The following is a 27,187-nucleotide window of genomic DNA, read 5'->3' as shown; positions in this document are numbered from 1 at the left end:
AATAGGAGAGCTTTCAGTGACATTACCACAGTTAAGTATCATTAGGTGTTACTGCCTCAGGGTCACTGCATGGAACAGGTGAAGCTGTCACACTGTGAGTGGCAGGGAGGAGGTGTCCAGAGACAAAGAGACAGCTGTCAGACTTGTCTCTGTGCTGACAGGGAGCAGTAACCATGGAGACAGCTATGGCCTCTGTTGGCCAAGCCTCCTGAGACCCCACACAGACTGACCTGGCTCTGTTTTGAGTGGTGCAGCATTAAAAACATAAAATATGCTGCAAAATACCTCAATAACAAAACAAAAGAGTGCCTGAATGAAGATTTATAGATTTATAGTAGTAGGAAGAGAAGGCTTTGAGCAGTCTGTCCCATGATACACTTTAACTTCATTCCCAAAACATCACATTTGTTATTGGCAGCTCCCTCTAAAAATAAATGAATTAAGGATATATCATATTACCAAAGTGGGTCCACAGAGTGTCATGCTATAAAATGAGGTGACTTTGAACATATTTTAAGTGCTTTCCTTAAATTGTGAAATAGTTTACTCAGGTATCATGGTGGCAAGACAGTTAGCACTGTTGTCTTACAACTCGAGGGTTCAATTCTGGACTCCTTCTGTGTGGATTTGACATGTTCCTCTGATGCTATCCTTTCTTTTCTCCTTCTAAAAACTTTCTGCTTGGGTTGTTCCTGCACACTTATCTATGTGTTTTCCCTGCACTAATCTAGCCTCCCGTCCAGAGTGAATAAGCAGCTTTCTGACACTGCAGATTCATCCGCAACTGTTTTCAGCAAACATAACATAAATAACTTTTATTCTAGGAGTAACTTACACGCCCGTCCCCCCTTCATAACATCACAAAAGTCCTACCCCCTACCGGTCCTAATTCCTAACGTCGTCAAAGTGTGATCATTGCATTGCGTTACTGTGTACTTTTCTCAAACTTTCAGCTTTACGGCAAAGCTAGTACAACAGGCCTATTTTACAAATCTCAATGCGTCCGCCGATCGCTTTAGATGCTATTTTGAATACATCCCTCTGTGTACAAGACACAAACTATATTTTGGTTAAAAAAAAGTAACTTCTTCCAAAACTTCCGCTGAGGGCGCGCACAGTCCTGAAACAACCGCGTCCTCTGCTGCGGCGGAGGATACACAGCCCTCCGCCACAAGAGCAGACAGATTTGGGGAGTGTTTGTATCCTTGCTGGGGCGCGGTGATGTCATCGCAAACTTCACTCACTCCCCCATTCAGAGGCAGTGAGTTCTACTGCTCTTCATTTCGGCTTTCCTGAAACACAGGCGAGCTAGCAACCGAGTGCTACGGATCCTCGGGATACAGTCAACGGAGAAACTTTCAACTTTCTTTTCTTCCGCTCACCACACAGGACAGAGGAATTCACTGACAGATCTGCAAGCCCTGGTTTCCGAGGGCGAGTGGGAACTTCTGAAAGTAACCAAAACAATGAACAGGAGTTTTAATAAATCCCAGTCCTTACGATACTTGGACTGCACGGCTGTTGAAGTAAAAAGCAAGGTAAGGATTTGTTTTATCGTGGCGGGGGTACCTCTATTTAGTTAAACTCCTTATTTACTCGTCTCTTAATTTGTGGATGCTGCAAACGATTGAGATCTTTAATTGCAAATGAGTTCGCTCGCGCTTACTAAAGTGCAATTTGGAATTGCGCATTCCTGTGTTTTCGAAACCAATTACCAGTTGGTAAATGTTTGCAATCCATCTCGGTTAAATGCTCTCCCTCCCTTTTTAGAAATCTTTGCGGTTTTTGCTGAGCTCTTACTGCGCTTTAGTGATGTGGAGTGCGAAAAACGCACGCTAGGCAGAATCCGTGTTTAAACAGCCAAGCTGGGACCTGGATGAATTTGCACGCACAAGCGAAGGATTTCGCCTGGTAGCGAACGAGATGGCAGATCCATGGACACTGAGCTCCCACGATTTTCAGGAAAAACTGGAAATGAAAAGGCTACAAGGAAAGGGCCGAATAAAACACGTATCACCCCCACCCCCAAAGAAACCCCGCTACGCCTTTCTATTCAGAAACGAAGATAACTGCCGTGACTTGTTGCCGGAGGAGCAAATCCAGCGTGCTCTGTGACTCAGACTGGGGGTTTAATTCGATAAATGTTTTTTTACGATTTGGCTGCTTGAACTTGCTTATGCCCAGTGACTCATCTCTCGGAGCGGTCTTTGTCAACCACCTGTATTCATTCTTTGGCCGTATTGTCCAACTTCTCAGGCGGATTCCAAGAAACTAGGCTATCTTGTCTGGCTGTAATTAGGCGTCCTGTTGCTAAGCTATGGTGTTAAGATATGTATTGCTTCTCGACATAATGCTTAATATTGCTAACACACTATCCCAGAACTGGGTAGATCAATTTCCTAATTGTGATGTTCTTTGGAAAGTTGCCTTTAACTTTCGAACCCCCCCCAAAAAAAAGAACTAGCGTTTTGCTGTTCTCGTGGGTCACACGAGCCGCCATTAATAATTATATCTATACCTTCATACCTGCGTCGAAACCACGTTGAGTTGGAAATGCGCTGCAATCCACTGTTTGTTTCAGAGCTTTGTCGCTTTAACAGCTCTTGAAGGGATTATTATTCACACAGTACATGCGTTCGGAAGCTTAAATTTTTAGTTTATTTAAGCCATAATTAAAGGAAAAGTATCATGTTGTCTTATCAGGTATGTAGCTGATGTTGTAAACATGCCGTGACAAAGCTCTGCACATAGCTCTATAAGGGCTAGGAGTGTTAAAATTAATTGTGATCATTTAGGCGCAGTGTTTGGATGAACATGCTTTTTCTTGTTGCCCAGCTATTCTAAAGGTAGAATTAAGCAACGTGACTTTTTTCCCAGTGAATAATATTTTGACACAATTCCTTGCGTTTAGCTTTACACTTCTCATTCCACAATTCTTTTGTGGGGAAGACGACCCACTTCATCAGAAGTACGGGCCCCATATTATGATTGACATGTCTCTGCCGTTCAGCACCAGCACCCCCCCGACACAGCAGGTCCAGTGTCGATGTGAGGAATTGCTTATTCCATTGAATTACAGAGGACTGTAAGGAAAGCCTGATTGTTGAAGCCTGGAGTGAAATTTAGCCAGGATGCTAGTCAACACCCCTATTCTTCCAGTAAGCGCCATGGGCTCTTTATGTAGCACGTTTAATGTCTTATTTCTGCAGCACAGTTTCCTTACTGGGGCATTAATCTTGTAAGTCTTGGTGTGGGATGTAATTATTACAGTCTGCACGTGAAGCAGAGGTTGCAGTAGTACTTAGTGACGTCTTTGTCTAAGCAGCAGTAGTTATTTAAGGAGCAAGAGTGTTGGTAGATTTGTATCTCCAGAGCCATAAATACCATTTGATTAGCATAAAGGCATATTGCTAAAGAAATATCTAGAAGGTGAGGTTTATAGCATGGGAATGTAGATTTTGCCACAGTGCATTGAAACCTAGGTAGGTTTCAGAAGATGAAGAGCAACAGTCTTATCAGTCACTTTATTGTCTTGAATTGATCATTCTGAATAGCATCAGTTCAGATACTCTTCAAGCAGGAGACTGGAACTAATAGCTGGCTGGCTTCTCTTGCCCCTGTGTACTGTAGCGCCCACAGTTGTCCCACACTCTGCAGAAAGTGCTTCACACCTGCCTTTGCCCCATGTTGTGACCGCAGGGTTGAATTCATGACTACCTGCACCCTGAGCTAAAGTGTATCCCCTTGGTTGACTGATCTTTTGAGCTTTGGACAGCATCATGAATATGGTTGTTGTCACTCCACATTTGTTGGCAATTTGAATTAAAGGAAACAAAAAGCCCTTGGCAAAGATCATAAGAAACAATATGTAAGCCATTGTAAAGCTCTCCAGACGTTTTTTTTAACAACACAGATTAAATGAAAATAATTAAATTCCTAACTAGCGTCATTTAAGGGAGCTGTGATTTCTAAAAAGCTATTTTGCACATTTTTGAGATTCATATGCCATTTTTAAAAGATAACTTTGTTTATATGTCTGTGTGCTTTTGCCTTTCTTCATTCACTTCCAGTCCGTAAACCCCCAGGGCTTTTTGTCCAGCTGAGCCAGCCCAGCTCCACTGCTTTTGCACTGAAAGTCCAGCATGAAACAACTGCAAACAGGCTCAGGACTTGGTTTTTGCTGCAGGGAATATAGAGCTTTGTGGGTTGAATGGACCTTTCTAATTTGTATGTTCTTATTATATCTAAAAATCTGGCTCCCACTACCGCAGGTCAACAGGTTTAAAAATCTTGAAATAGTGTTGCAACAGCAGGATGAAGGACCTCATTGATAAGGGACATTAAGGATTCTGCCAGACCGTTCGTATTGTTTCAGTGGGATAAATTATGCAGCATGCAGTTCTTTATAATGTGGACTAAAATTCTGATTGAGTTACTGTGGTGAAAGAAAGCTCTGTCTTTTCTTAGGCTTTCTGCACGATGCCCTTGGGTTATTGTATTCTGAAATTAGGAGATGCGATGGCAAATTAACAAAGCTGTGCTGTTGGTAATCTTCATGTTCAGAATTCATAATTAAGTAAAGCTTTTTTTAACACTCTTTTGAAGACGATGCCAAACTATTTTCTTTCATGAAATCTGTTAAATATTTCCGAGGATATCATGAGTAAAACCTCCAATGCTTTGGAGTTGTGAACAGGTTCATGATCAGAGCATTTTAAAAACTTACGGGAGAAGAATGATCGCCCAGTGGGATTTGGGTTAAGGAGAAAATGTTTTGAAATATTTAGAAAAAGAAATATTTAGAATATACAGTACTACAAGTAGGCATTTAAATATTGTGTTTTGGGCCCAGTGATCATGTCACTTGTTCCATAACAGCGCAACATAAGTGAAATGTGGAATGTATGGGGTTCAAACGCACAACCTTGGTATTATTATGCACTAACGATTCAATAATACTTGTTTTGCGTCCAGGTAGCTATGTTTTACACACGCAGAGGCTTAGAAAGTAATATATAAACAAACATTACGTTGAAAATAAATATAACATTGCACAAAAGACATCATGCCCTACGTAGTCATTACACACCACTCCTACAGAAGTCCACACAGCTTACTAGAAACTGTAAGTGTACTCCCCACACAACCGCCCTAAGCCCCTATAATTGTACATTACCTCTTCATTTTGCACATAACCACAGATTGCACTTGCCCATAACCAAGCATATAAGCCTCACACTCTAACCAGCTGAGCTAACCCACCACTCCACTGTTTGTGTCACAATTGCTTTTTTGTGTGATGAGAATGTCATTTGGGCTGTGGATGTCCTACTCGCCAGTTTTGGGTCCCACTGAACATTCGTGTGATGAGCTGAGACAGTGTGTGGCATGGGGGTCATTGTGCTTTGTCAGACTCGGAGACGAATGGGACAGAATCCCACAAGACAGCGTCTGCCACTTGATGTGCAGCAGGTATCGCAGATTTACAGCTTAATAATTATTCTAACAGTGGCCACTTCCTTGCCGATCTGTGCCATTCAGAGTAAGCCCTCCGTTGAAATTGAATGTTAAGCGTAATAATGAATTTACCTGTCAGATCTGCTTCTTTATTGGTTCAATAACAGGACACAATGTAGATGGGTTTATCAGTATTGACCAGAACAAATATCGGGCAGAAAAAATTGAATCGCACAACTGAAACCCCCCGCGGACACAAGGGTGGACAGTATCAGCTCATTCTGCAGATCTGTTTTCCGGAGAAGGAAGCAGACAGGCGCCCAAAGTCAGTAGTTATTCTACAAAGATACCATTTCTTTAAAGGTACTACACCTTAAACTGAAAGATATTTTTACAATTGGTGATTTGTAAATTAACTTAACCCACTGAAGCAGTAGGTTGCCAAAAGTGCCAGTTAATCAAGGAGGGATTAATCGCACTGCAGTGGACTGGTGTCCGGTCCAGGGTGTATCCTGCCTTGCACCTATTGATTGCTGGGATAGTCTCCAGCTCCCCCATAAGTCTGAATTGGATAAAGAAATTAGAAAATAGATGTTTGGAGAAGAGTGTGAGAAACAGATGAAGAATCTTTGGTTTGAACAGATGAATGTTGAGGGCTCCAAAGGAAAACTCTTTTTACCCAGGGAACACCCCTAACGTATGACACTGTAAAGGGGTTACGTTTTATTTTTAAACGCGTTTTCAAATTTTTGCACGACTGGACTATTTCTAATCAAAATCCAATTGAATCGTACAGCTATTATAAACAATAACACTGTTAATAATTCAATATTAAGAACAGAATTTTACAAAAAGCCCGTTTGAAAAGGTATTTATAGCCCTGTTTGCCATTCATAGCCAGGGTTACACTGCTTATTCAGGTATAAGCAGGCTTTGTCTTGTTGGAAAGACACGTGGGGCTTGATTGCTTGAGCACCATGACCCTACTGCCTCTAGTTCATATTGAGATCTTTGTACAAAACCGGATCATGGGGTCAAAACAGATAGTGGTCATTTTGCAAACTAACAGGATTTTGAATTAAAAACGGTCAGGAGATGATAAATTTACCAGTGTCTGATTTAGCAGGCTAATAGCAGAAACCTTTCTGAGTTTAAATACTTTGATCGGGAAAACTGCCTAAAGAAAAAATACAGGAACATTTGTATTTGGGTACAATCCTACTCTTTCTATTTGCTCAGCAAAGAACACAAGAAAATGCTGAAATGTGGGATGCCTTTTCCCAAGTAGCTGGCTGAAGAGGAGGCTGAATTAATTTGTTGTTCCCATAAAGCTTTGCATTGTCTTAAATGCTGCATTTAACATGCTCAAAGGTCAACATTCTGCATCGGTGATTGTGATTGTATGGGTTGTAATCCTGTGGAGTTACCAGAGGAGGAAAAGAAAACATTCTTCTGCATTTGAAAAGATTAATGTTATTGCAGAAGCCCTGTTGTAGCTGCAATTTGAATGTGCCATGCTTTGTGGTGTCTTTGTGAGTATATTCTGCTTTTATGTTAATTGCACTTGTATTTAAATGTGTAATGGTAGGAGGCTGAATGTTATCAAACTTCTACATGTCCTGTAAAGGAAGGACAAGGCTTTAGTGATCCAAGTTTGTGTATTGCAGGGCTATTGTGTACAATGTTTGTGTGAAACTCTTGTCTGATTTCCGCCACAAGTCAGATCTTTCACAGCCGTGAATGGATCTGTCATGAGTTTCTAAAATTCAAGGAGAGAGAGTGATTACTACACACAAAACAAACTGCATAAATAGCTGAGATTGAAAATAATAAAACCTGCAATTAAAGCTGTACTGTCGTGATTTTATCATTTGTCATCTGCAATTTTATGATAGTGTTGAAACCCAATAAACATCGTTCTCTAATATACCTAGAGAACAGTTTCTGCACTTTGCGGACAGCGCAGTTTGTGCTCTTTGTGGTCTTGTATTCTGTAATTGTATTCACATTCCAGATTTCCCTATGCCCCTATACTCAGCCACTTCCAAAGAGATAAGGGAAGCTTGGCTCGGGCCCAGCCTGTCCTCTGAAAGGCCTGTAAAAAATGAACCCATGTGTGTCAACCAGCTGTGGACTAAACCTAAAGCATGTTACAGCTTACAGGGCAGTGAGTGACAAGTGAGGGACTCCTGGGTTGTTTCTGTGAGCTCATGTGGTTCTGTTGCCTGATGGTAGTCGGGGTAGAGCTGCTTACAGGCCCATTTACAACCAAGATGGCCAGCTGTGCAGGGGGGTGTCCCGATCTGAGTTCTTCCTTCTTCCACATCTTTACAGGTGCCTGGCTAGGGAGTAGAGAAGATGTAGTTCACGTAGGGAGCTGCATCCGCATGCGTGGGCTGCAAAGGACCAAGTGAAGGTTTATTCCGTGCTGAAAAGAGAAGAAAGGAAACACAACGTTTCAGCTGTGGAGCCTTCTTTGGGTCCTTCTTTGAGCCTTCTTCAGCTCCACAGCTGAAACGTAGCTTTTCTTTTATTTTCAGCATGGAATCAACCTTTACTTGGTCTTATGTACATATATTTGTGCATGTTCATTGGAGATCTTATTCACGCCAGTCTCTCAGGTTATACACAGTACGACAGACAGCGCAACGCAATCTCGACAGTACATGACAAACAATAAATAACAGCCAGAGCAATAAATACATCGTAGGGAACAATTAATATGTAATAGTGGAGGGGGGAACATGGTAGTCCATGAAAAAGTGCATAGTGCTGAGGTGTTCTGAGGCTGTTAGGGATGCGCATTGCAGCAGGGGAGAAGCTGAATTTAAACCTTGATAAATGTCTGAGCCCAAAAAAAGACAAAGATGACCTGGTGCCCTTATCCACATCTCCCTATTGTCCTCCAGCCTTCCAGAGGTATGTTGGCTAGTTTTGATTAACTGTTCGAAACTGCTCTTTTCTCTGTGGACTGACACCCCCTCCGGGGGGAGATCAGTCTTGTGCTTTCAGTACTGCCTCTGCCCTCTGCTCCTGGGCTGGCGGTGACTCTCGGCAGGAGAAGTGGCTTTCTGGTAATGGATGGATGTCTAATGCAGCCTGTGAAAGCTTTAAAGAGTCACATGCAGCCACAGGTTGATGGACTAGTTTCCTGCCTGTCCCAACCTGCAGATATGTGATAGCATAGACACATGATATAGGGTGTCATTGTTGAGATGATGCATCTTTTTTGCCAATCCAGATTTATTTAGAATTTAGGCATAATTGGTATGACCGTGTTCCAACCTGCTAGAAAAGTTGTTAGTGGAGCAGGAAAATCCAGTTATGGGTCTTCACAAAGAATAGGTCAGTTATTTTGGTGTTTGGCGTATAGTAGCGTTCAATGAAAGAGCACATCAGCATGAAAATGCTTCTGGCTTTCATGTATTAGGTGGCTCGTGTTCCATCACTAAGTAGGAAATAATTTAGCAAAAGTTGTCGTACAGTGTGTTTAGTACTCCTGTATTGAACTGAGGAATTTAATACCAGGTTGTAGGAGTCTGGAACGTTTTTATTTGAAGAGTTTATGCAGCTAGTTAATGCTTCATTGACCTCTTACGATATTTCGAAAACTGCTGCTTTCAATGTATAACATTGTAGGGCCACATTAGCTTCTACTGACCTTTTTGTATTCATGTTCTGTTCTCAGGCTGACTATAAACTGACCATCAAATTTGAGTTTTTATTGGCTGTTTTTTTTAACTGTTATGCACCTGTGCATATGGAAGTCCCTTCAAAGAGCAGCATACCTGAGAGGTCTTTAAAGTTTGGAATTTACTATATGAAAAAAATAAGTGGGTTTATAAGCAGATGTGTTTTATAGTATAATCTCATTTTAGATTAGATTTTAAGTGAGGAGAAATGCAGTTCTGTTAAACAGCATAATGTGTGTGCAATTTTGTACTTCTAAATATAGAAGTAAATTGCATGCCCGGTTTACTGTAGACTTTTTTTTTACTAACAGTGCAGTTGTTCCCATGCTACATAAAGCTGAAAGAGCTCCACTAGAGCTTGTGTTGTCCTTTCTGTCCTTCCTTCCAGACAGAAATGTGGCCTCAGCGAGCAAAAATGTAAGGAAGCAGTTGGTGATTCCAAGTTGGGTATAAAATGTTAATGTTCAAAAACAGAAAAGTAAATGACTGTGTGATTGAATTTACTTTGTGTCACTGGTACCATGTGAAGATGATGTACAGTATATATTGAATTGCCAGTTTTTCATTATTTATCATCTGGGTGGAGAATGAGGTGTAGACGAGCTTGTCCAGCATGCCGTTCTTCGAGCCACAGCCCAATGCAGGAGTGTCGGACCCGAGAGGAAGAGGAGGAGGAGCTCCTCCCACTCGTAACGCATGCACCCTGCAGGTCATAGGGGGCGCTGTGTTGCCGAAAAGGCCCGGGACGAGAAAGCCGTCCCACCCCTGGTGACGCCCGGTCAATAGCGGACCTTATGACTAAGACTCAAACCTGCGTTATTAGTTAAGATCTTTTTGAGAATTAAAAAAGGCTTAGTCCCAGATATAAGTTCTGAAGAGCTACTTCAAAAAGAATTGTTGAAGAAGAGAATTCCATACAGGAATTCCTGTGGTTGTTGCTTGAACACAAACAAAATCTGAGGAAAAAGACATGAGACGGAAAGCTCCAGCTAACTGGCGAACCCAGTCACGATGTGTTTTTTTGCGTTGACACTGAGACCAGATGCTTGTGGTGTGTGAAGAGCCCTGGGACAAAGTACTGTGACTTACAGGCTGTGCAAACAGAAGTGGTGCCATTGCCATAACTCATCAACACGCAGGTCTTTCAGCAGACCTTTAGTTCCCTGGTTGGAATACTAGCATGGCTGCTCCGTTGTTATTTTAAAACTGAGTTTCATTTTTTCCTGTTTTTATTTTTGAAGGAGGATGAAAACCTGACTTTTACTTTCATGACCTTATTAATAATCTGAGCTGTTGTTGAACATCTGAAACTGACACTGGCCAGTGTGAACAGTGGAGGCTTTGCTTTCTGAACATTTCCCTCTTCAACCTGGATACCAGAAGCTTTGAAGCGTGTTAGATTTCTGATAGAATTGGGCAGTTTATTCCCCATTTGTTTTTATTGCCAAACTCAAGTAGCATTTTTTGATATTTCGCAAGCTGTTGCCTCAGTCCTACCGCTGACGTTGCAGTCAGTGGATTGTTTGTGTGTGTGCTGGACTCTAAAACCGGTGCCGTTAACAGTTTGCAAGTATATGTCTCCAATCCCAGCAGATCCGATTTCACTGTGTAATGAAATGTTGCGACTTTACCACAAAATGACTATCCTGTGCGGCGTGTTCCAAGAACTGCTGGTGTATGATTCCTTTTGTTATTGTAAGGTCAACCTGGTCGCTTTGTCTGCCCTCTCATTCATCTCGGTCTCTCTGCATTTTGCTGATTCTAACTGGTTGTTTGATGAAAGTAGTAACCTTTGGATGACTCTGTTGGCTTTTCTGGTGGTCGGAGAGGCTCAGCCAGAACAGGCCATCATTATGCTGCGCAGTTGCTTGTAATCCTTGGTAACTGTAAGAGTTGTGTGTGTGGGTGTGCATAATCAGAATGCAATCTCAAAACAAAGGCAGTCTGCCTGGCTGTGTTTGAGTGTGATCAAAAAGCTCGTGATTGCGCTGCCACCACTCTCAATTCTTTTCGTTTGCACTTCCCAGTTATGTGCACTGAAGTGCAAACAACGTTCAAATTTGCGTGTTGTTTTTGTGCATATCCCATGCCTTTTCCCCGGTACTTTACTTTTTCAGTGGGTAACTCACTTTCATATTTGTTCAAATAATCCTGCTGTCTGCACAGTGCAAGTGATGTCAACCAGTTGTCCCAGGGACAAGGGTCTGGGTTGCACCGAGAGGCAGAAGGGAGGCTTCTACTGTGCCTAGAGTCCCACAGGTAAAGAACCAAGTAATCAAGCCCCACTCACTCCTGTCCTTCTAATGGTATCAGAAATAAAAATTGGATTCATAATCATTCTCAACCTTTCAATAGATGCAACAGAAAATTGATGGACCTTCCCCATTAGTGGCTTCCAAGTGATTTGTTTAGCTATTTTATGATGTTCAGCTTATCGCAAAGATAGATGAAAGCATAAGTGGTCTCTTGCTTGCAGGTTATCTAACCACCATATTTATTTTTCTTGATGTTTGTAGACATTTTTAGGCTTCTGTCTCCTGTACAATGTTGCTTTCAGTGCCATAGTAGCGTAAAATCTAAAATGTCTACTGTAATGGAAAAAAAACCCTGCGATAACAGGTGAATTTCTCCTTTTTCATGAAGCACATCGTCATCTGAACAGTGCCGAGCAACAGTTTGTTAACCTCTAAGGATTTTATATGTCCTGTTTGAAACCTGAAATGTTATCTTCTCTTTATTTATCCCCTATAAATAATGACCTGCTTTTAAAAAAAATACATAAAACATGGTACTCTTTCCACATTTATTTATCCTCAAATAATGCAACATTCAATATTCACGTGTGACAATATGTGACCTCTCAGATTCAGTAACTGTCAACAACCCCTCAGCAGCAATGACGGCAACTAAATATCTTCTGTAAAACAGTTATGTATAAAAGTCTCTCACTTCAGTTTTGAGGAATTTTGGCTTCCGATTCTGAGCTCTGTCAGCTCTGTGACATTTGAGGACAGCCTTGCTTTCACACGTCACTTCAGGTCCAACCACAGCATTGTAATGGAGTTTACATCCATCCTTTGACTAGGCCATTGTAAAATGCAGCTTTTCATCATCTGTGGCCATTCTTTTGTTGTCATCAGTTTGTATGTTTAGGATTGTTATCTTGCTGCAAAACACACTTTTGGTTCAGCTTCAGTTCATGGACAATTTACCTGACATTTTCCATTAGAATCTTCTGATGAATTCATTCATGGTTGTGTAAATGATAAGTCATCCAGGTATTGAGGAAGCAAAGCATCTCCAAACCATCACACTCCCACCATACAATGTTTGATGGTTTTGATGGGGATCTTCTGTTCAAAAGCAGTGTTTGAGTTTTGTCTAAGATAATGTTTCTCCTGTGGCCACAGAGCTGACCTTTGACTTGTCTGTCCAAAAGCCTTTTGGACCATCTGTGTGCTCCTTTATGAATGTCAGATGGACAGTAAGGTTCCTTTTGGAGAGCAATAGTATTCTCCATTTTTTTTTCTATCCTTCCAGGAAAACCATTCTCCCAGTTTTCTGACAGTAGTGAACAGTTACTTTAGCCATGGCAAGACCGGCCAGTTCCTTGGAACTCAGGTGTTCTTTGTAACTTCCTTGTTTATCTTCCACTCTTCTCCTTTTCTGAGATCCACTTAGATTTCCGTGGACCATTGCATGACTTGTTACCACACACGTGTATGCTGAAGACGAAACTTACGTCTCTGATCATTATACAGAGCAGAGCCTTCCTAACTCAGCCCACAAGACTTCCCAAATTGTTTAAACACCAGATGGTAATTATTGCATTAAATAAGTTAACTAGCTAACATTTGCTTTTTCCACATCCACTGTACCTTGATCACTCATTGTTTAATTCATACATCATTGTGCTACAATAGAAATAGAATTGGCTACTATAAACCCCTATCTTTGGGGTTCTCAGACTTTTTCTCAGCACTATAAGGCATATACAGTAGGCATTATAATTATTCCTGGTTGTGATTTTACAAATTTACATTCAAACTGGTAAATGTGTGGTTTATTGGTTTACCCTTTTCATCTATGTTTATGTTTATTTTAGCTCTATTTTAGTTTTTTTTACCCATCAGCTGGGTAATTAAATAAATTGCACACTGAATCTGAGTTTGGAGTTTCAGCTCCCCTTGGACCTGAAGACCATGATCTGCTATTTCTTTTTGGGTTTCTCTCCTGTAGTATGGGGCAGAATTCCGGCGGTTTTCTGTGGACCGATTCAAGCCTGGCAAATTCGAAGAGTTCTACAAGCTCATCCTTCACATCCACCGGATTACCAACATGGAGGTGATGATTGGCTACGCTGACATCCACGGGGATCTGCTGCCGATCAACAACGACGACAACTTCTGCAAAGCCGTGTCCACGGCCAACCCTCTGCTCAGAGTCTTCATACAGAGACAAGGTATGGTTTCGGTGAACGCTGGAGTGCCGGGGAGCACAGTCAGCTGCAGGTTCCCTTTAATGCAAAGCAAAAGGGAAGCCCTGGACAGCTGGCTTCCTGCAGGAAAGTCTGGAGTTTCTCATCGCCTGGCTCGCTGGAGAGCTTCAAAAAGAGAAATCGCTTCACGTGATGTGTTTTTACTACTTCTGTAGCCTCTACACAGAAGCACTCAACGAAGGGGTCGTCATTCCCGTTTCCGTGTTACTTGACAGCCGTAAAACTTATCAGCCACATTATTGAGTCACACTAAGTAAAAACACAGCTCGAGAAATCCTGCCACAGCATCACCTTGCCAACAAGAGTCAGTGCACAAAAATGTTAGACAAACCCATGCAATGAATTATTCATGATTTTATTTGCAGGACTGGATGGAAGTTACACTCACCATGTAATTTTGTCTCTTTCCAAACTAGGGCAGGAACAGTCTTGCTGATCTCTGAAGTATTTATCGTTATGTTTTAGGTAAACAGAGTGAGAAAGTGTTTTAGTATTACTGGTATGGGTTATTTACTCTTTTTAGCCATTGTCTGTTGTTTCCAGTTTGAGTACAGTGATAGAGCAGATACACCTGAAGAAAAGGTTCAGAAGGAAGGAGTCCGTTCGACCCATCTAGGAAGTTGATCCCAGGATCTTATCCTGGCGTTTCTTGAAAAAAGCCATGGTATCAGTTTCAACATGGCTGAGTAGCTTGTTCCATACTCCCACAACCTTTTGTGTGGAAAAAGGGCCTCCTTTTCTCAGCTTCGAATGCACTCCCCATAGCCTCTGGTACATGTGTCACTGTTCATTCTGAATGCGTTGTCTTTGTCAGTGTGACCGTCGCGGTTCCGCGCGGTCTCGTGCCCTCCCCCAGCCGTTCCATCCCGCAGCACCTGGGGCGCGAACCCTGGTCTCCGGCGTAACACAACAGGGAACCAGCCACATGAGCTAAAGGAGACCTCCCTCAGCCCAGGCAGCTGAGGTCCCAGCTACGCGCAGTGAGGGCGCCAACGTCACTGTATCCGAACTAGCTCCATTGTACCCTCCCCTGTTGAACTTTGCCTCGGCGAAGGACACTCCCGTCAGGGTCACGGCACCAATGTGACCGTCGCGGTTCCGCCACCCGTTCTGTCCTGCAGCACCTGGGGCGCGAACCCGGGTCTCCGGCATAACACAACAGGGAACCAGCCGCTTGAGCTAAAGGAGACCTCCCTCAGCCCAGGCAGCTGAGGTCCCTGCTACGCGCAGTGAGGGCGCCGACGTCACCGTATCTGAACTAGCTCCGCTACACCAGCATGTCTGAGGATTTAATCATTTGGATCAGGTCCCTTCATAGTCATCTTTATTCCAGAGTAAAGAAATATTGTTCCTTCAACCTGTGAGGATAGGAGATTAGCCTAAGCCCCAGAATGAATCTAGTTGCTCTTTTCTGGTTGGATTCCAGACCAGCAGTATCTTTTTTTTAATCCAAATTGAGCACAATGAGGTCTTACGTATAAGTTGTACGGTTGTAACACTATATCTTTTTTGGGGGAGGAGGTGCTCCGCTCATTATTCAGTTTGGCAGTTTTCACACGAGTGGAGGAAGCTCGGTATCGGGCCAAAGGGGTGCTGGGAAGCTTGTGAAGAGCTCGGGTAACACCAGGACTCAAATGAACGGCTTCTGCTCAGACTGTAGGTTCTCAGTGTCTCAGCATGAGACTAGAATGCAAGTGACAGAGTACATGGGCGATGGGAAGAAAAGAGCTCACAGCAGATGATTTTACTTGTGGGCCCTGTGGTTAATAAGAATAAAATAGTTTTTCTGAGGCCAGTTTTGTTAGAACTATTTAAAACATCCCATTGAACCATCAGTGCCTTTTGAAAAGTATTTACATTAGAAGGGTGGGAAATGTTGGAATTTAAATCTAATCAACAGGACATTTTCCTTTTTCAAACGCGTTGCTGGCTTGAGATGTAAGAAATAGTGCTTTTCTTCAGTTCCGTTTGCAGTGCAGTTCCTAAACAATTGTTGCTCTGCAAGTTCAGTGTTGGATAAAAGTCCCTTTTGAGATATTTACACTGAGGGACAGTCTTTAAATAGGTAATTGGCTATATTTATATGTGGCAAAAGACAGATGTTTTCTTAAGAATAAGGGCTGACTTTGCACAGTGATTCTGGTCTTACTGCTGAAGTAGCTGTTTTTTTATTTAATCTATTTAACCAAACAAGTCAACTGAGAACAGATTCTCATTTACAATGCTAGTTTGGCATGTACTGATTTGTCCAGCACAGCCTACTGGAGCTATCTGAGAGAAGTGCCTTGCTCAAGGGCACAACAGCTGTGTCCCACTAGGGATTTGAACCCAAAGACCTCTCTCATGTTTTAGTATTTCACCTCCATTACACTTCTCATAATCCTATCTGAGACCTGTTAAGAACTGCTTTTATGTCAAGCAGGTACAGTACTATGCATCCTTGTGTGAGATTCTCTCCTTTCCCATATAAGCTTGTGCTGATCCCTGACCCTATTACTCACGGCTCCTGTTCCTCAGAAACTCATCACATCATTGTCAGGGCTGAACAGTACAGCGGCCTGCAGGAATCGACTTCAGCCTCAGGAATTCAGTGTCTTAAGTCAATAAAAGTTTCAGATGATTGTCTGGCTCTCTGAGTCTCTGCTGGTCTTCACTGTGTTTTTGTGTCTAGGCTGGATCAGACAGTGAGTCAGTGCTGCAGTAGGGCATTGAAATGCAAATGTATCTTCCAGCATGTAGGCTGAGTAAATACAGTTCCTCTTTTCTAAAGTTAAATTGGTACAGGTAAAACAAACATATATCTGTCAGGTTTATGCATCATTAAGGAAGAAGTGATTAAAAGCCTAAAACAACTTGATCGCCCCTGAAATAAAAAATAGTTGTTTTCAGACATATTTTATGCGTTTTCCTGCCCAGCCTGAGTGAGACACTATTATTATAGTGTTTTGTTAATAGAATTGCTCTGAAATCATACTTGGTTGTATGCTTCTGGAGTCACTATTACTCCAGTTACTACTGTTGCAAGTTAAATAGAATTGTGTGTTATGTGTTGTAGTGTGTGTGCTTGTAGGGTCTCTGGTTGTGTTGTAAAAATACCTTTTATGTACATGGGTCCTTGCTCCTGATCCCTTTTTTGATAAATAATACTGTACTTCCAAATTTCCAGTTAATGCCTGAACCATAGCCCATGGAAGAAGCGGAAGGCTGCCTGCTGAGTCCAGAGTTCCTGCCATTTAACTCAGTCCTGACACTAAATTCTACCCATGTACCTTACTATAGAAATAGGGGGAAAAAATGTCTCTTGCACACGGTAAAGAATCAAAAAAGGAAGCAGATTAAAGCATCTCAGCCTCTATAATAAAGAAGCTTGTCTGGTCCTCATTACACTACATGTTTCTCTTGTTCTGACAGTCGCCAGATTGAATTTTCAGAAGTCAGTCATGTTTATCCAGGTGTGGTACATACGACTTGTGGTGTACATATTCTCGCCAAGCTGGGATATTCATAGTGCGTGTCCAGTGGACAGCAGGTGATGACTTGGCAGTCTTCTCTTCAGCAGAAAATGTGGGGGGTCTCTTGTCTTTTAAGTGTGGTTTCTGAACAATAACGCTGTTTTGCAAGCATGTTCCAGAGCCGCTCTCAGACTAAACTTTAAACAAATGTGGAAAAGGGAAATCTGGGTTGCCAACTGAAGTTAAATAAATACTGGGAAGGCAAAAAAATAAACTCTTGCATCCAAGGCCGTTCCTGAACAGTTGCCGTAATTATAGCTCACCATTTGATGATGGTTGAAACGAAACATTTCTGCCGTGCTCACGATTCTTAAATGCGTTCAATGTGTCAGTTCAGTTTTTAGAGCAATTAAAATAATTGCGCACAAAGCTATAATTTGGTTGTGTACTGAAATGGCAAATAGTGTCATTTTTATCACTTTACCACCAACATTTATTGAGAGCCTCTGTGACTCTCCTAATATTCATTTATTTACCAAGCAAGTCGAATAAAATGGCAGTTTGGAGACCCATTAATACAGTGTTGGGTTTAGTGACACAATCTGAGTATAGTACTTTGCTTGAGGGGACAACAGCTGCGTCCCAGCCAGGATGTGACCTGACAATCGTCCGATCTTGAATCCAGGGCACTGATCGCTGTACCAGCGATGCTAGAAATAAAAACTGGGCTCTTTGCAAAAGGTTTTTTCTGTGTCTTCTCGCTTGACAAAGCCAGAACAGGTGGGCTAGACAGATGTGAGGTCATTATTTATGGTGAGTAACCAGTCTACTGGTTCTTACTAGAATTCAGTGGGGCTTCACGGTTCATGAAGTTGATGTAGTTACTGCAGTCAGGTAATGAATGAGTATATAAAGGTAAAGAATATCTAAAGGAAGTGGCCAGCAACTGGGAGGATTTCTAGAGTACTCTTAAATCATCAATTTGTAAAGACCTGCAATATTTGTCAAAGATATAGTAACTTCACTTGGGAATGACCAGCTATAATATGTTGTAGGTAGGGGGTGTTGGTATTTTCAGTTAGAAAGGTTTCTGAACTACTTAATTGAACAAATAGCCTGCTTCAATGATCAAAATAAAACAGGCTAGGTCTTGCTCTGCCCGTGACCCATGAAATGTGCTGGATTGTGGCTCTCCAAGAACAGGTTGGCACCCCCCTTTGCACATGAAGAGTTTCAGATTTCTTAGCAGTTCAGCCTCTTGCACACTTTTCAAAGTTAGTAGTTAATTGATCTCAGAAACTCTTCTAGCCCTTTGCAGAATCTCATTATCCCTGTTTCTGAAGCAGGATCCTAAGAAACCTGCATCAGCAATATGACTGAGGAGACCCTTTGTGTTTAGCTTTCTGTTCCCAGGCCTAAGCGCTTATCCCCTTAATTTCAGTTGTTCACTAATTCTCATTTTATTCTTGATCCTGATGATGGTTGTGCTCTGATTTTGCAACTTTAATCCCAGCAGCCTCATGTAATTACGACGTCTCGGGCAAGACCTTTTTAAATAGCTGCTTGTTCATCTGTTTTGGCATTTGTTTGTTGTGTGTTCTTAAATCGCATTAAAAAAGTGCTTAGCTGTGTAGCGTGTGGAAGTTTGGCTCAGATACTGTGCTTTACTACTGAGACAACCATGTAACAATTAAAAAAAAAAAAAACTTTCTGTAGAGTAGACCAGCCCCCATAAGAAATGACTGGCAGAGCCCTTGGCACGATACTTAATTAGCAGTAGTTGCAGAATGTGATAAGAATATTATATAGAAGCACTGTCTTTAAAGAAGAATAGGGTTCCTAGAACACAGTCAAAAAACACAATAAACACGGGACACAATGAAAACCCTTAGGGCATCCTGAACACTTGCATTTCCTGTGACTCTTTCGTAAGAACCTTACAGTTTTCAAACAAGAGCAGGTCATTTGTACCATATTGATCTTTTTTTTTTTTACGACTAACTTCACAATGCAGGAGTCCCATCCAGGCGGGTTTTAAAGAATCTCGCAGTGCGAGCTTCCGCCGTCTGGCCGTGGGGTTTACAGCAGACCCCCACCACTCCTGCCTGCAGTGTGCGGATACTCTCGATCCCGGTTTCTCGCTTTTGTCACAATAAATAGAATTTCAAGTAACAACCGGCTGGTCAATTTTTCAACTGTTGCTTTTTAAGAAAAACAGTCAGTATTACTAGTGTTGTGGTTGACCACCTCTGGTCCCCAAGGGCTGCTGTCCAACAGGGGACAAGGGGAAGCTTCAGCCTGTCCAGTTAAGTGATTACCTCAGGGCTGAGGTGGGGGAAAAAAACAAGAAGCAGCCTTCTGGCCCACAAGGACTGGTGTTTTGTCTCCCCAAGTACCAGTTAGCACATTTTTGTAATGGACTTTAGCTGGAGGTCTAAAGAAAGAGAGAACCGATGGCCAGTGAGGTTTAAAAGTGTCTGGGTCAGTTTTGTGAACGCTGTGCATGTGAAGGTCCTGTGAGTTATAGCCGCGGTCTGACTGCTGGTTCTCACTGGGTCGCTGCCTGGACTGGGCGTTTCTGTACATGGTAACAAAAATCCACGTTGTTTTTCTTCCACTGTTGTGTTTCCCGATGGCACAGCCTGGTTCTGCAGACTGGAGATCCCTGACTTGTTAAAGTGTGCAGCCCTTTTATCCTTCACGTCTATATGAAGCAGTCTCGACATCAAAAGGGGGGGGGGGGTTCTTCAGAGTGAAAAATGGATACTTCTTACATCTGAGCGCGGTACATCTGGTACACATTTATCGTTCACCTAGAGCGTAGTGTTGCGGAAAGTGTAGGGGTATCAAATACCCTGTACCCTGCACAAAGCAGAGCTACATCTGTCTCCCATCTACCTTTAATGGAATCTGTTAAGTTTTTTTTTTTATAGAAGCAGCTGCAATAATTCTGCGTTTGTCCGTTATCGTTTTTGTTTAAATCCGGTCTTAGCCAGGATTCCCAAAGTCTAAACTGATAAAGAGCTCTTCTGGGCAGGTCTCTAAGCCTAAAAGATCTACTAAGATAATGCAAAACCTTTGAAGTTAAGGTGAAGGCATAGACGGGATATTTATATCCCAGAAGACATTTCAGCATGTGCCAGGCAGGAATTATTTAAGCTATTATGTAATGTTTCATAAGATAGAATGTTTTTCAGCCAGAGACAATCTTGCAGGGTTTTACTTAATTAATGTCCCCTGTACTAATTCAGCACAACTCTCGCTAGTCTAGGCATTCATTCACTAACAGCATGCTGCTTTGTTCCTGGTAAGGTTGGCAGTAACCCAGATCTGTCCTGGAAGCACATGACACCAGGCAGGATGGCACCCTGCACGAGATGCCTGTCCATCACAGGCCACACACGCTGCTCCTCACTCACAGGCAGTGAGTAGACACCCACTCAGCTACCCAGCATGCCTTTGGAAGACGAGAGGATGTTTATTCCAAAAGCACGCCAGCACATTCTCTTTGTAACCACGTCCTAAATGTGCTTTCTGGCTGTTTTCGCACCTTTTAGGTCATTGATTCACTTTTCAGCGCAAAGAAATCCCTTGGTCTAGTTTGTCAGATACCATTCTGAGTTTTAAATGACCATCATGGGTTGTAACCTGTCAATGTAGAGCATTTCTTTTAAACCCGGAATTTCCTCACTGTGTTATGTGAGTAGGCTTTGGGAATCGGTGTCGACTTGTGGCCCATGCAAATATGACACCTTTTCAAAACTCAGGGACTTCAGAAGCTCCAGTTTGTCTTACATCAAGACGTTACAGTTTGTAGCTGTGATGAATGACAAGCATGAAGGTACATCTGATCTGTGCTAAAAATGTGTTCCAGTTAGTCCAAGTATCATCAGGTATGTGAAGCTGCTCTGCCATTAACTTTCTTATTGTAGAACAACTCCTTGCCAGCCTGAGTGCTGGAGTAGGTCGATTAGATCCCAGGTTTTCATGTTGGAACAGTGCTGGTGAGGGATCTCCTCCAGTCCCTTCATAGGTAACATTTCTACCCAGCAGTGGACTTGTATAAGGAACTTAGAGATGTATATCACTGGACATAGGTACCAGTAGGAGTATACAAAGCACTTAATCCACATCCAAGGCTGTTATTGTGTTATAACGCTTTTCTAAGTCCAGGCTGTCTGAAGTTTGGAGGAGGACATTTTAGCTATTAATGATTACTTTAAATGCACACATTTATTCAGCTATATACATTCATGTCTAGAGATATGCATTTCCATACAACTAGCTGTGTACCCATGGGTGATTTTCTCTTTATATGAAGTGTTACTTGTGCTGTTTTTGGAGGGTGGAGGTGGCAGTCATTATTTTCCAGTTTCTGTGGCCCCTGCGAGTCTCCTAAGGGTGAATGTATTTTAACACTGAAACTGTACTGTATGTATGACATGCTTCTAGTTTTTTTTGGTTCTGTGCAGTCTAACCATTCTCAACTTAATGTTAGTCCCGTCATTCAGAACCACAAAATGAATGGCTTCCAGAGTTCTGCTATAAAAACAGCTCCCTATGTCTGCACTGTCTTACTTGGAGCTACGTGACTGTTGATCTACGTATTGCCACACTTACCTGGAGGTATCAGAATTAGCTCAATCCGAGTTGAATACATCTAACCAGGAATAATGACGCAGTCTCATCTGTGGTTTAGAGGCCGGCCTTTGTGATTCTTGATCCTTTATGCTCGCTGGCCAGATTATTAGGAATCCATGCTTGAACGATGCAATCCCTTTGCACATGTCAAGCTAACGTTCATGTGTCCCTGCTGCAATCCGTTCTGTCCATGTGTTTCAGGTGGTGGGTGTTTTCAGTGTTCACAGCCTTGCTTCACACAATGTGGATCCTATGCTTTTCTACTGTGCCTGACATTGTGCGATCTCTGCTTCAGCCTCTAAGAAATGACAAGTTTTCTCCAAGTTATTAGGCCAACATTCCTTAAAGTTATCTAAATTCACCTAAGGCAGCCATGTAACCTGTCACGTTTGCAGATGGACTTGGGAGCCTTTTCTGTGCAGAGGGGTCTAAAGACCCTTAATCTTTAGAAAAACTGAAAGAAACATCCCCTTCACACCCAGCAGAGGAGAGCCATTTTTATTCATCCAGTTTAATTAACAGTGTAATAATCTGTTAATTGTACATTATGAATAGCACAACATCTCTTATACACCGTAGACTGTCCAGTTATAACTTGTCGCAAATAACTCAGTCATAATCAGGTAGTGATGTCACGCAGTAAATAAGCAGCCAGGTTGAGGCCATGTGTCCCAGAAACCTGTAATAACGTCTATGAGTAAGTGCTGATTTGGACACAGCGCGTACGTGGCAACAGTCATTTCTGGGGCACTGCATATTTCTCCTTGTCCCTCTTTTTGAATTGGAGGAATTACCAGGTCCACACACACGCTACTGTAAGGAGGGGCAGGATTAAGGTTTTGAAATGCTTCCTGAGAGAAGATGCTTGATATTTCCAGCTTTCCTCTCCTGAACTCTCCCTCTCGAATGATGTACGCAGCAGGACTGGGCCTTCAGAGCACACTTTCCAGATTACATCCTAGGCACAGACTTGGCATCTGCCGCCCTCACCGATAGAAAAGAGCAATGATGACGATGCGTAGATGGGTAGTTTATCTGTGAATGAGTCTTTGATATGGTCTTTCTTGTAGGTTAATAAGGACAGCCTTGTCGATTTGATGCAGGTTGTTATACAGTTTTATATTTAATTGCTGATGTCTGAAAGAAGCTTTATGCCAACCTGTAGAGGCCTACCCCACAACTGCAGTATTCGTGGTTCCTGGACTTTTCAGAGGGACTTTTTTTTTTCTGCCGTGCTTTTAAGGCCCTCTGCCAGCGTGATTCCAGTACGTTTTTGCATTACCACTATTTGAAGGTTCGTCAAACCCCTGTTGGCATCAGTCACCAGCAGGGGGAAAACAATAAGTCAGCGTGTGTCATTTTAAGAAGTAGCAGTGTTCTGACTGGGGCCATGGTGAGCTCTGGTTGTTGTTGAGGTGGAACGGGGCTCTTTGCTTCTTAATGGCTCCCCTGTAGTTTTGCCAAACAAAAGGTGCAGTAAATGCTGCTCTGGTGGTGCCATTTGTGCCTGCAGTGCAAGATGTGGTATCCATGCCATAGCTAATTGAGCTCTTTGTGTTCCTCCTGCCTCACATTCCAAATGAGCTGGTAATGAGGGTCTAAAAAGGTTGTAAATCAGGTCTCTGACGTTATTCAAAGGCCAGGCCTCCACTCATGTAGGTATCCTAGCTATAAATTGATGTCTCTCTTATCTCTAGCTTAGATGGATTGGCTGTTGCTTTCCTTTAATCATCTATTTTTAATGGGCCTTTGGCAAAACATTTAAGTTGTCACCCGCCTTTTTTTTTAGCTGTGTTGCCCTTTAAGATGTTTGGCGTGAGCCTGGAACACGCAGATAGGCATTTTCTTTTTCAAAAAATGTACCTTTATGAATGCAAGGTATCTTCAAGTACTAGTACTCTGTTTAAAAAAACATAGTACTATACAAAGCTTTGTTCTGAGTTTTTGCCTTTATCTTTAGAAATCCATTGAAATGATGATATATACAGTAACAGTGCACCTGGGAAGTTTTCTTTTGTTAATTTATTAGCAGGATTAGGCAGTACTTTCCTGCGCTAATACACTAACAAGCCCAGTGATTAAGATGATTATCATATTCTTATCTGTATAAAAGGTCCCAGTTTTCTTTTCCTAATACATTGTGGAAATTGTCCCATTGACTTTGATCAGGACAGACATCCCTCAGGTCATAGTGGTATGTGTGTGTATATCAAGTACTTCTTACAGCTAGATTGAATTCTATATGTTTTTATTTCCATCATTTAATTCCTTCCACCATCTTTTCTGTGGCTTCCAGTGCTTAGTTCATTAGCAATTGGTGGTTCAACTACAATTCAAATGTTAATATAGTGTGGCACTTTTTGACTTGTCATTCTTCTGTTCCATGCCAGAGCAGAGTCTGTGTAGATGTGCTGACTCTCTGCGGTGTAGTGCTAGAGCCAAGTGTAGTAAATGAGTGTCTCTGAAGTCATCAACATACAATGTGCCAATGGAGAGTTTTGGTAAAAAAAGAAAAGGAAACTCAATACTATAGCTTGAAGTTAGTTAGTAATTTGTGCTCCCTTCTTTATGCTGTAAGTACTGGAATGAACTGTGGGAAGGCTGCAGTGGGATGCCAACACTTTTTGATGTTGACGGCTTCCCTGGGGATTTTCTGCACATCCGCCAGACCCCTGTCCTGAGCAACATGAACACTAACAATGGATTTGTCACCAGCTCTGGAGGGCACAAGAGGGACGTATTTTGGGAACATCTTAGTGTCGTTAACACTAGAAGGAGAGCAGATTCTGCTCATGTTTTGACCATTCATTCCCGAATATTAGGGCAAACATGCCAGATTTCCAAGTAACTCAGCACAGAGACAGAGGGAGGCCACAGTGGGGAGTATAAGTTAGTCAGCCGTCAGTTGTCACCGAGGAGCCAAACACTGTTTGCTTTCCTCTCGATTCTCATTTGAAGTTTCTTTTCGGTTTTTTTTTGCTGGCTAAGCTTGGTCTGCCCTGAAGGTCATGCCTCTCAGATCTCTACCTCTCTTCAACTACTCACTTTTTTTTTTGTCATGTCGTTGCTGATACACTTTGGGGGCTGCGTGTTGACCTTAATTAACAGCAAACCATGATTCTGTGGGAGTGGGAGTGGGGTGGGGCTCTTCTGGTTCATGGCCGTGTTTACATGTCTTCCAATCACACCATCAAATATGCATCCAGGCAGACTAAAGCAAAAACAAATTTCCAGCAGCCACTAAATTATTTGATGGGCGTTTCCTCAGTATTTTAACCTCTGAGTTGCCAACTATGTTTAAAGTGCAGGACTAATTTCTAACACGAACGTTTTTCTTTCAAACATTAGAACATCAGTCCCCGGTCCTTGAACGCTTTCTGTTGACGTTTTAGAGCTGCCGGGCGGTGGTTGATGTCCAATAGAAAGTCGTTTCCATCACAAGGAGCTGATGGACTCTCCAGCCTTTCTCAGTGAGCTGGCTATGCTGGCTGTGCTTTTTTGATCCATTAGAAGACCAATAAGCTTGCAAAGGAGATGAGGCCATTCAACCCATTCGGTGGTTAGTAGTCAGTTGATCCAAGGTTCTCATCTAGCAGTTTCTTGAAAGAAGTTGGGGTATCGGCTTCATCAACACTGTGGTTTTATTTCAAAATCCTGCAACCTCATGTGTGAAGAAGTGCCTCCTGTTCTCAGATTTAAAGGCCTTTCCGTGTAATTTGCACTCGTGGCTCTGTTTCATGTTTCAGTGCTGAATTGCATTTTAAACTGAGAATCGCAGAAGCTCTCCTAATTGTTTATTCACGGGCATCACTTTTGCAGAAACATTGTCCACTGAAATTTCACTGGTTGGTTTTTCCGTTCAGAGCATGTATGTGATTTTCGTAAGCACAATTCTTTGTGCAGCATTGGAAAAGAGTTACAGTTCCAAAGTGATGAATGAGACTTATAAACTAAGAGGTTTATATGTGGCAAGCTGAGTCCACATATGTTGGCTGCAAGGGAACAAGAAGAGATTCATTCCATTGAAAAGTTTTAAAAAATGCAGCATTTTGGGCTGTTTATTCATCTTGACATGCAAGCTCAGACCTGGGCCATCAGAAACATCAGTCAAGTACACAAGTGCTGAGACATGATTTTCGGGCAGAAGAAATGTTTCATGTGTAGCGGTGGTAATTTGTTTCCAGTTCTTCAGTTCCCCATGTTTGACTTGCCTGTCTCCAGCAGCGTGGTTAAAGAACTTCCCTGAGGGACTGTAAGTGTGGCTTCCCCACGGTCTCTCTGACAATCCACGCTGCTTGTTACCTGTACAGGCAAAGGTGTAAGGGTTGACAGACTCCGAGTTTCGGCATTGCAGTATGTGAGGGTTCTGGCTCCCTGTCAGGGGTCTAGTTATTTTTCAGGATAGCTGTGCACTGGGGCGAAAAAGAGATTGTTTTACAGAGGGATAACTGGCTGTAACAGCTATGAAGATTATACACAATATGCCACTCTGCTCCAGATGCACAAAATGGTTAAAGAAATTGTACTTGTGTGGCAGAGGAGATTAATGTGAAGGTATGCAGGGAATTCTGTCTGCAGGAGCAGTGCTGACTGTGCCCTTTTGTTCAGCTCAGTTTCAAAAATTTTGGAGTTGTGGTTTTGAGTTCTTTTTGATCCAGGCTGACATACAAAGATAAATGAACCTTGTTAATAGTTTAATATGCATAAACCTAAAGATTTTGTGCTGTGTAATCCTGATAATAGGGTGGGCTAATTTCAAAACGGCATCATATCAGCGGAAGCCATTTCCCATCAAACAGCACTTTCGTCATGCTGTAAGAAGAGTATTTCTGAAAAGTCTTCTCGGTCACAGGTAGGAAAGGTCTCACTGGATTGTTGCGATACAGCATACATACGTTTAACAATAATTATGGCTTAAACATATAGACGTGACCAGGCAGGTGCTAGACCTGCAGGTTCTTACTGTATGTACAGTAAGTACGTAACCCTTTGCTTTACGTCTTACTTTCCTCTGGGCTATAAGGTGAAGTAGAAGTTCCTTCAGGACAATTAGCGCTCCTCATACAACGAGTAAGTGGTTGCACAGGCTCCGTTGCCTCCAGAGAGAGAGAAATGAAAGGAAAAGCCTGTAATATTAAACTTTTATTTTCCCTTTGTTACCAGTGTTTTTTCTCAGACCTGTTTTGATCCAGACAGAGCCCTGGGGAGTTTTATTGAATTTATGTAAAAGAATAGGTGTTATTTTAGGTCGCAGTGCATACTATGATGCCAGTATTTACGCCTTGCGCTCTTTAGTTAGCTTTCTTCTTCAAGTGAAGTGAAACGTAATTGCTCTTTGGATGTATCTAAATAGTTTCTTAAAGAATGCTCAGTCTCACTCACTCCTTACTTGTCCAGATACTTTGTCTTTTTTTTTTTTAAGGCAGGTAGTCCTTTTGGTAGGATGA

The 27,187-nt window shown here is 42.2% G+C and overlaps 1 protein-coding gene across 1 annotated transcript in view; it reads left to right on the top strand.

Moving 5' to 3' along the window:
* Nucleotides 1-886: 886 nt before the first annotated feature.
* Nucleotides 887-27,187, top strand: part of pard6ga (par-6 family cell polarity regulator gamma a) — a 56,592-nt gene continuing 30,291 nt past the window's right edge. The window contains exons 1-3 of the mRNA XM_006635864.3: nt 887-1,261; nt 1,390-1,538; nt 13,389-13,611. Of these exons, the coding sequence (XP_006635927.3) occupies nt 1,222-1,261; nt 1,390-1,538; nt 13,389-13,611 (412 nt within the window). The 5' untranslated portion in view covers nt 887-1,221. The remainder of the gene's footprint in view (nt 1,262-1,389; nt 1,539-13,388; nt 13,612-27,187) is intronic.

Source organism: Lepisosteus oculatus, chromosome 10 (assembly GCF_040954835.1).
Source record: "Lepisosteus oculatus isolate fLepOcu1 chromosome 10, fLepOcu1.hap2, whole genome shotgun sequence".
NCBI lineage: Eukaryota > Metazoa > Chordata > Actinopteri > Semionotiformes > Lepisosteidae > Lepisosteus > Lepisosteus oculatus.
The sequence above is the reverse complement of the archived record's forward strand: the minus strand, read 5'-3'. Positions and strand labels throughout refer to the sequence as shown.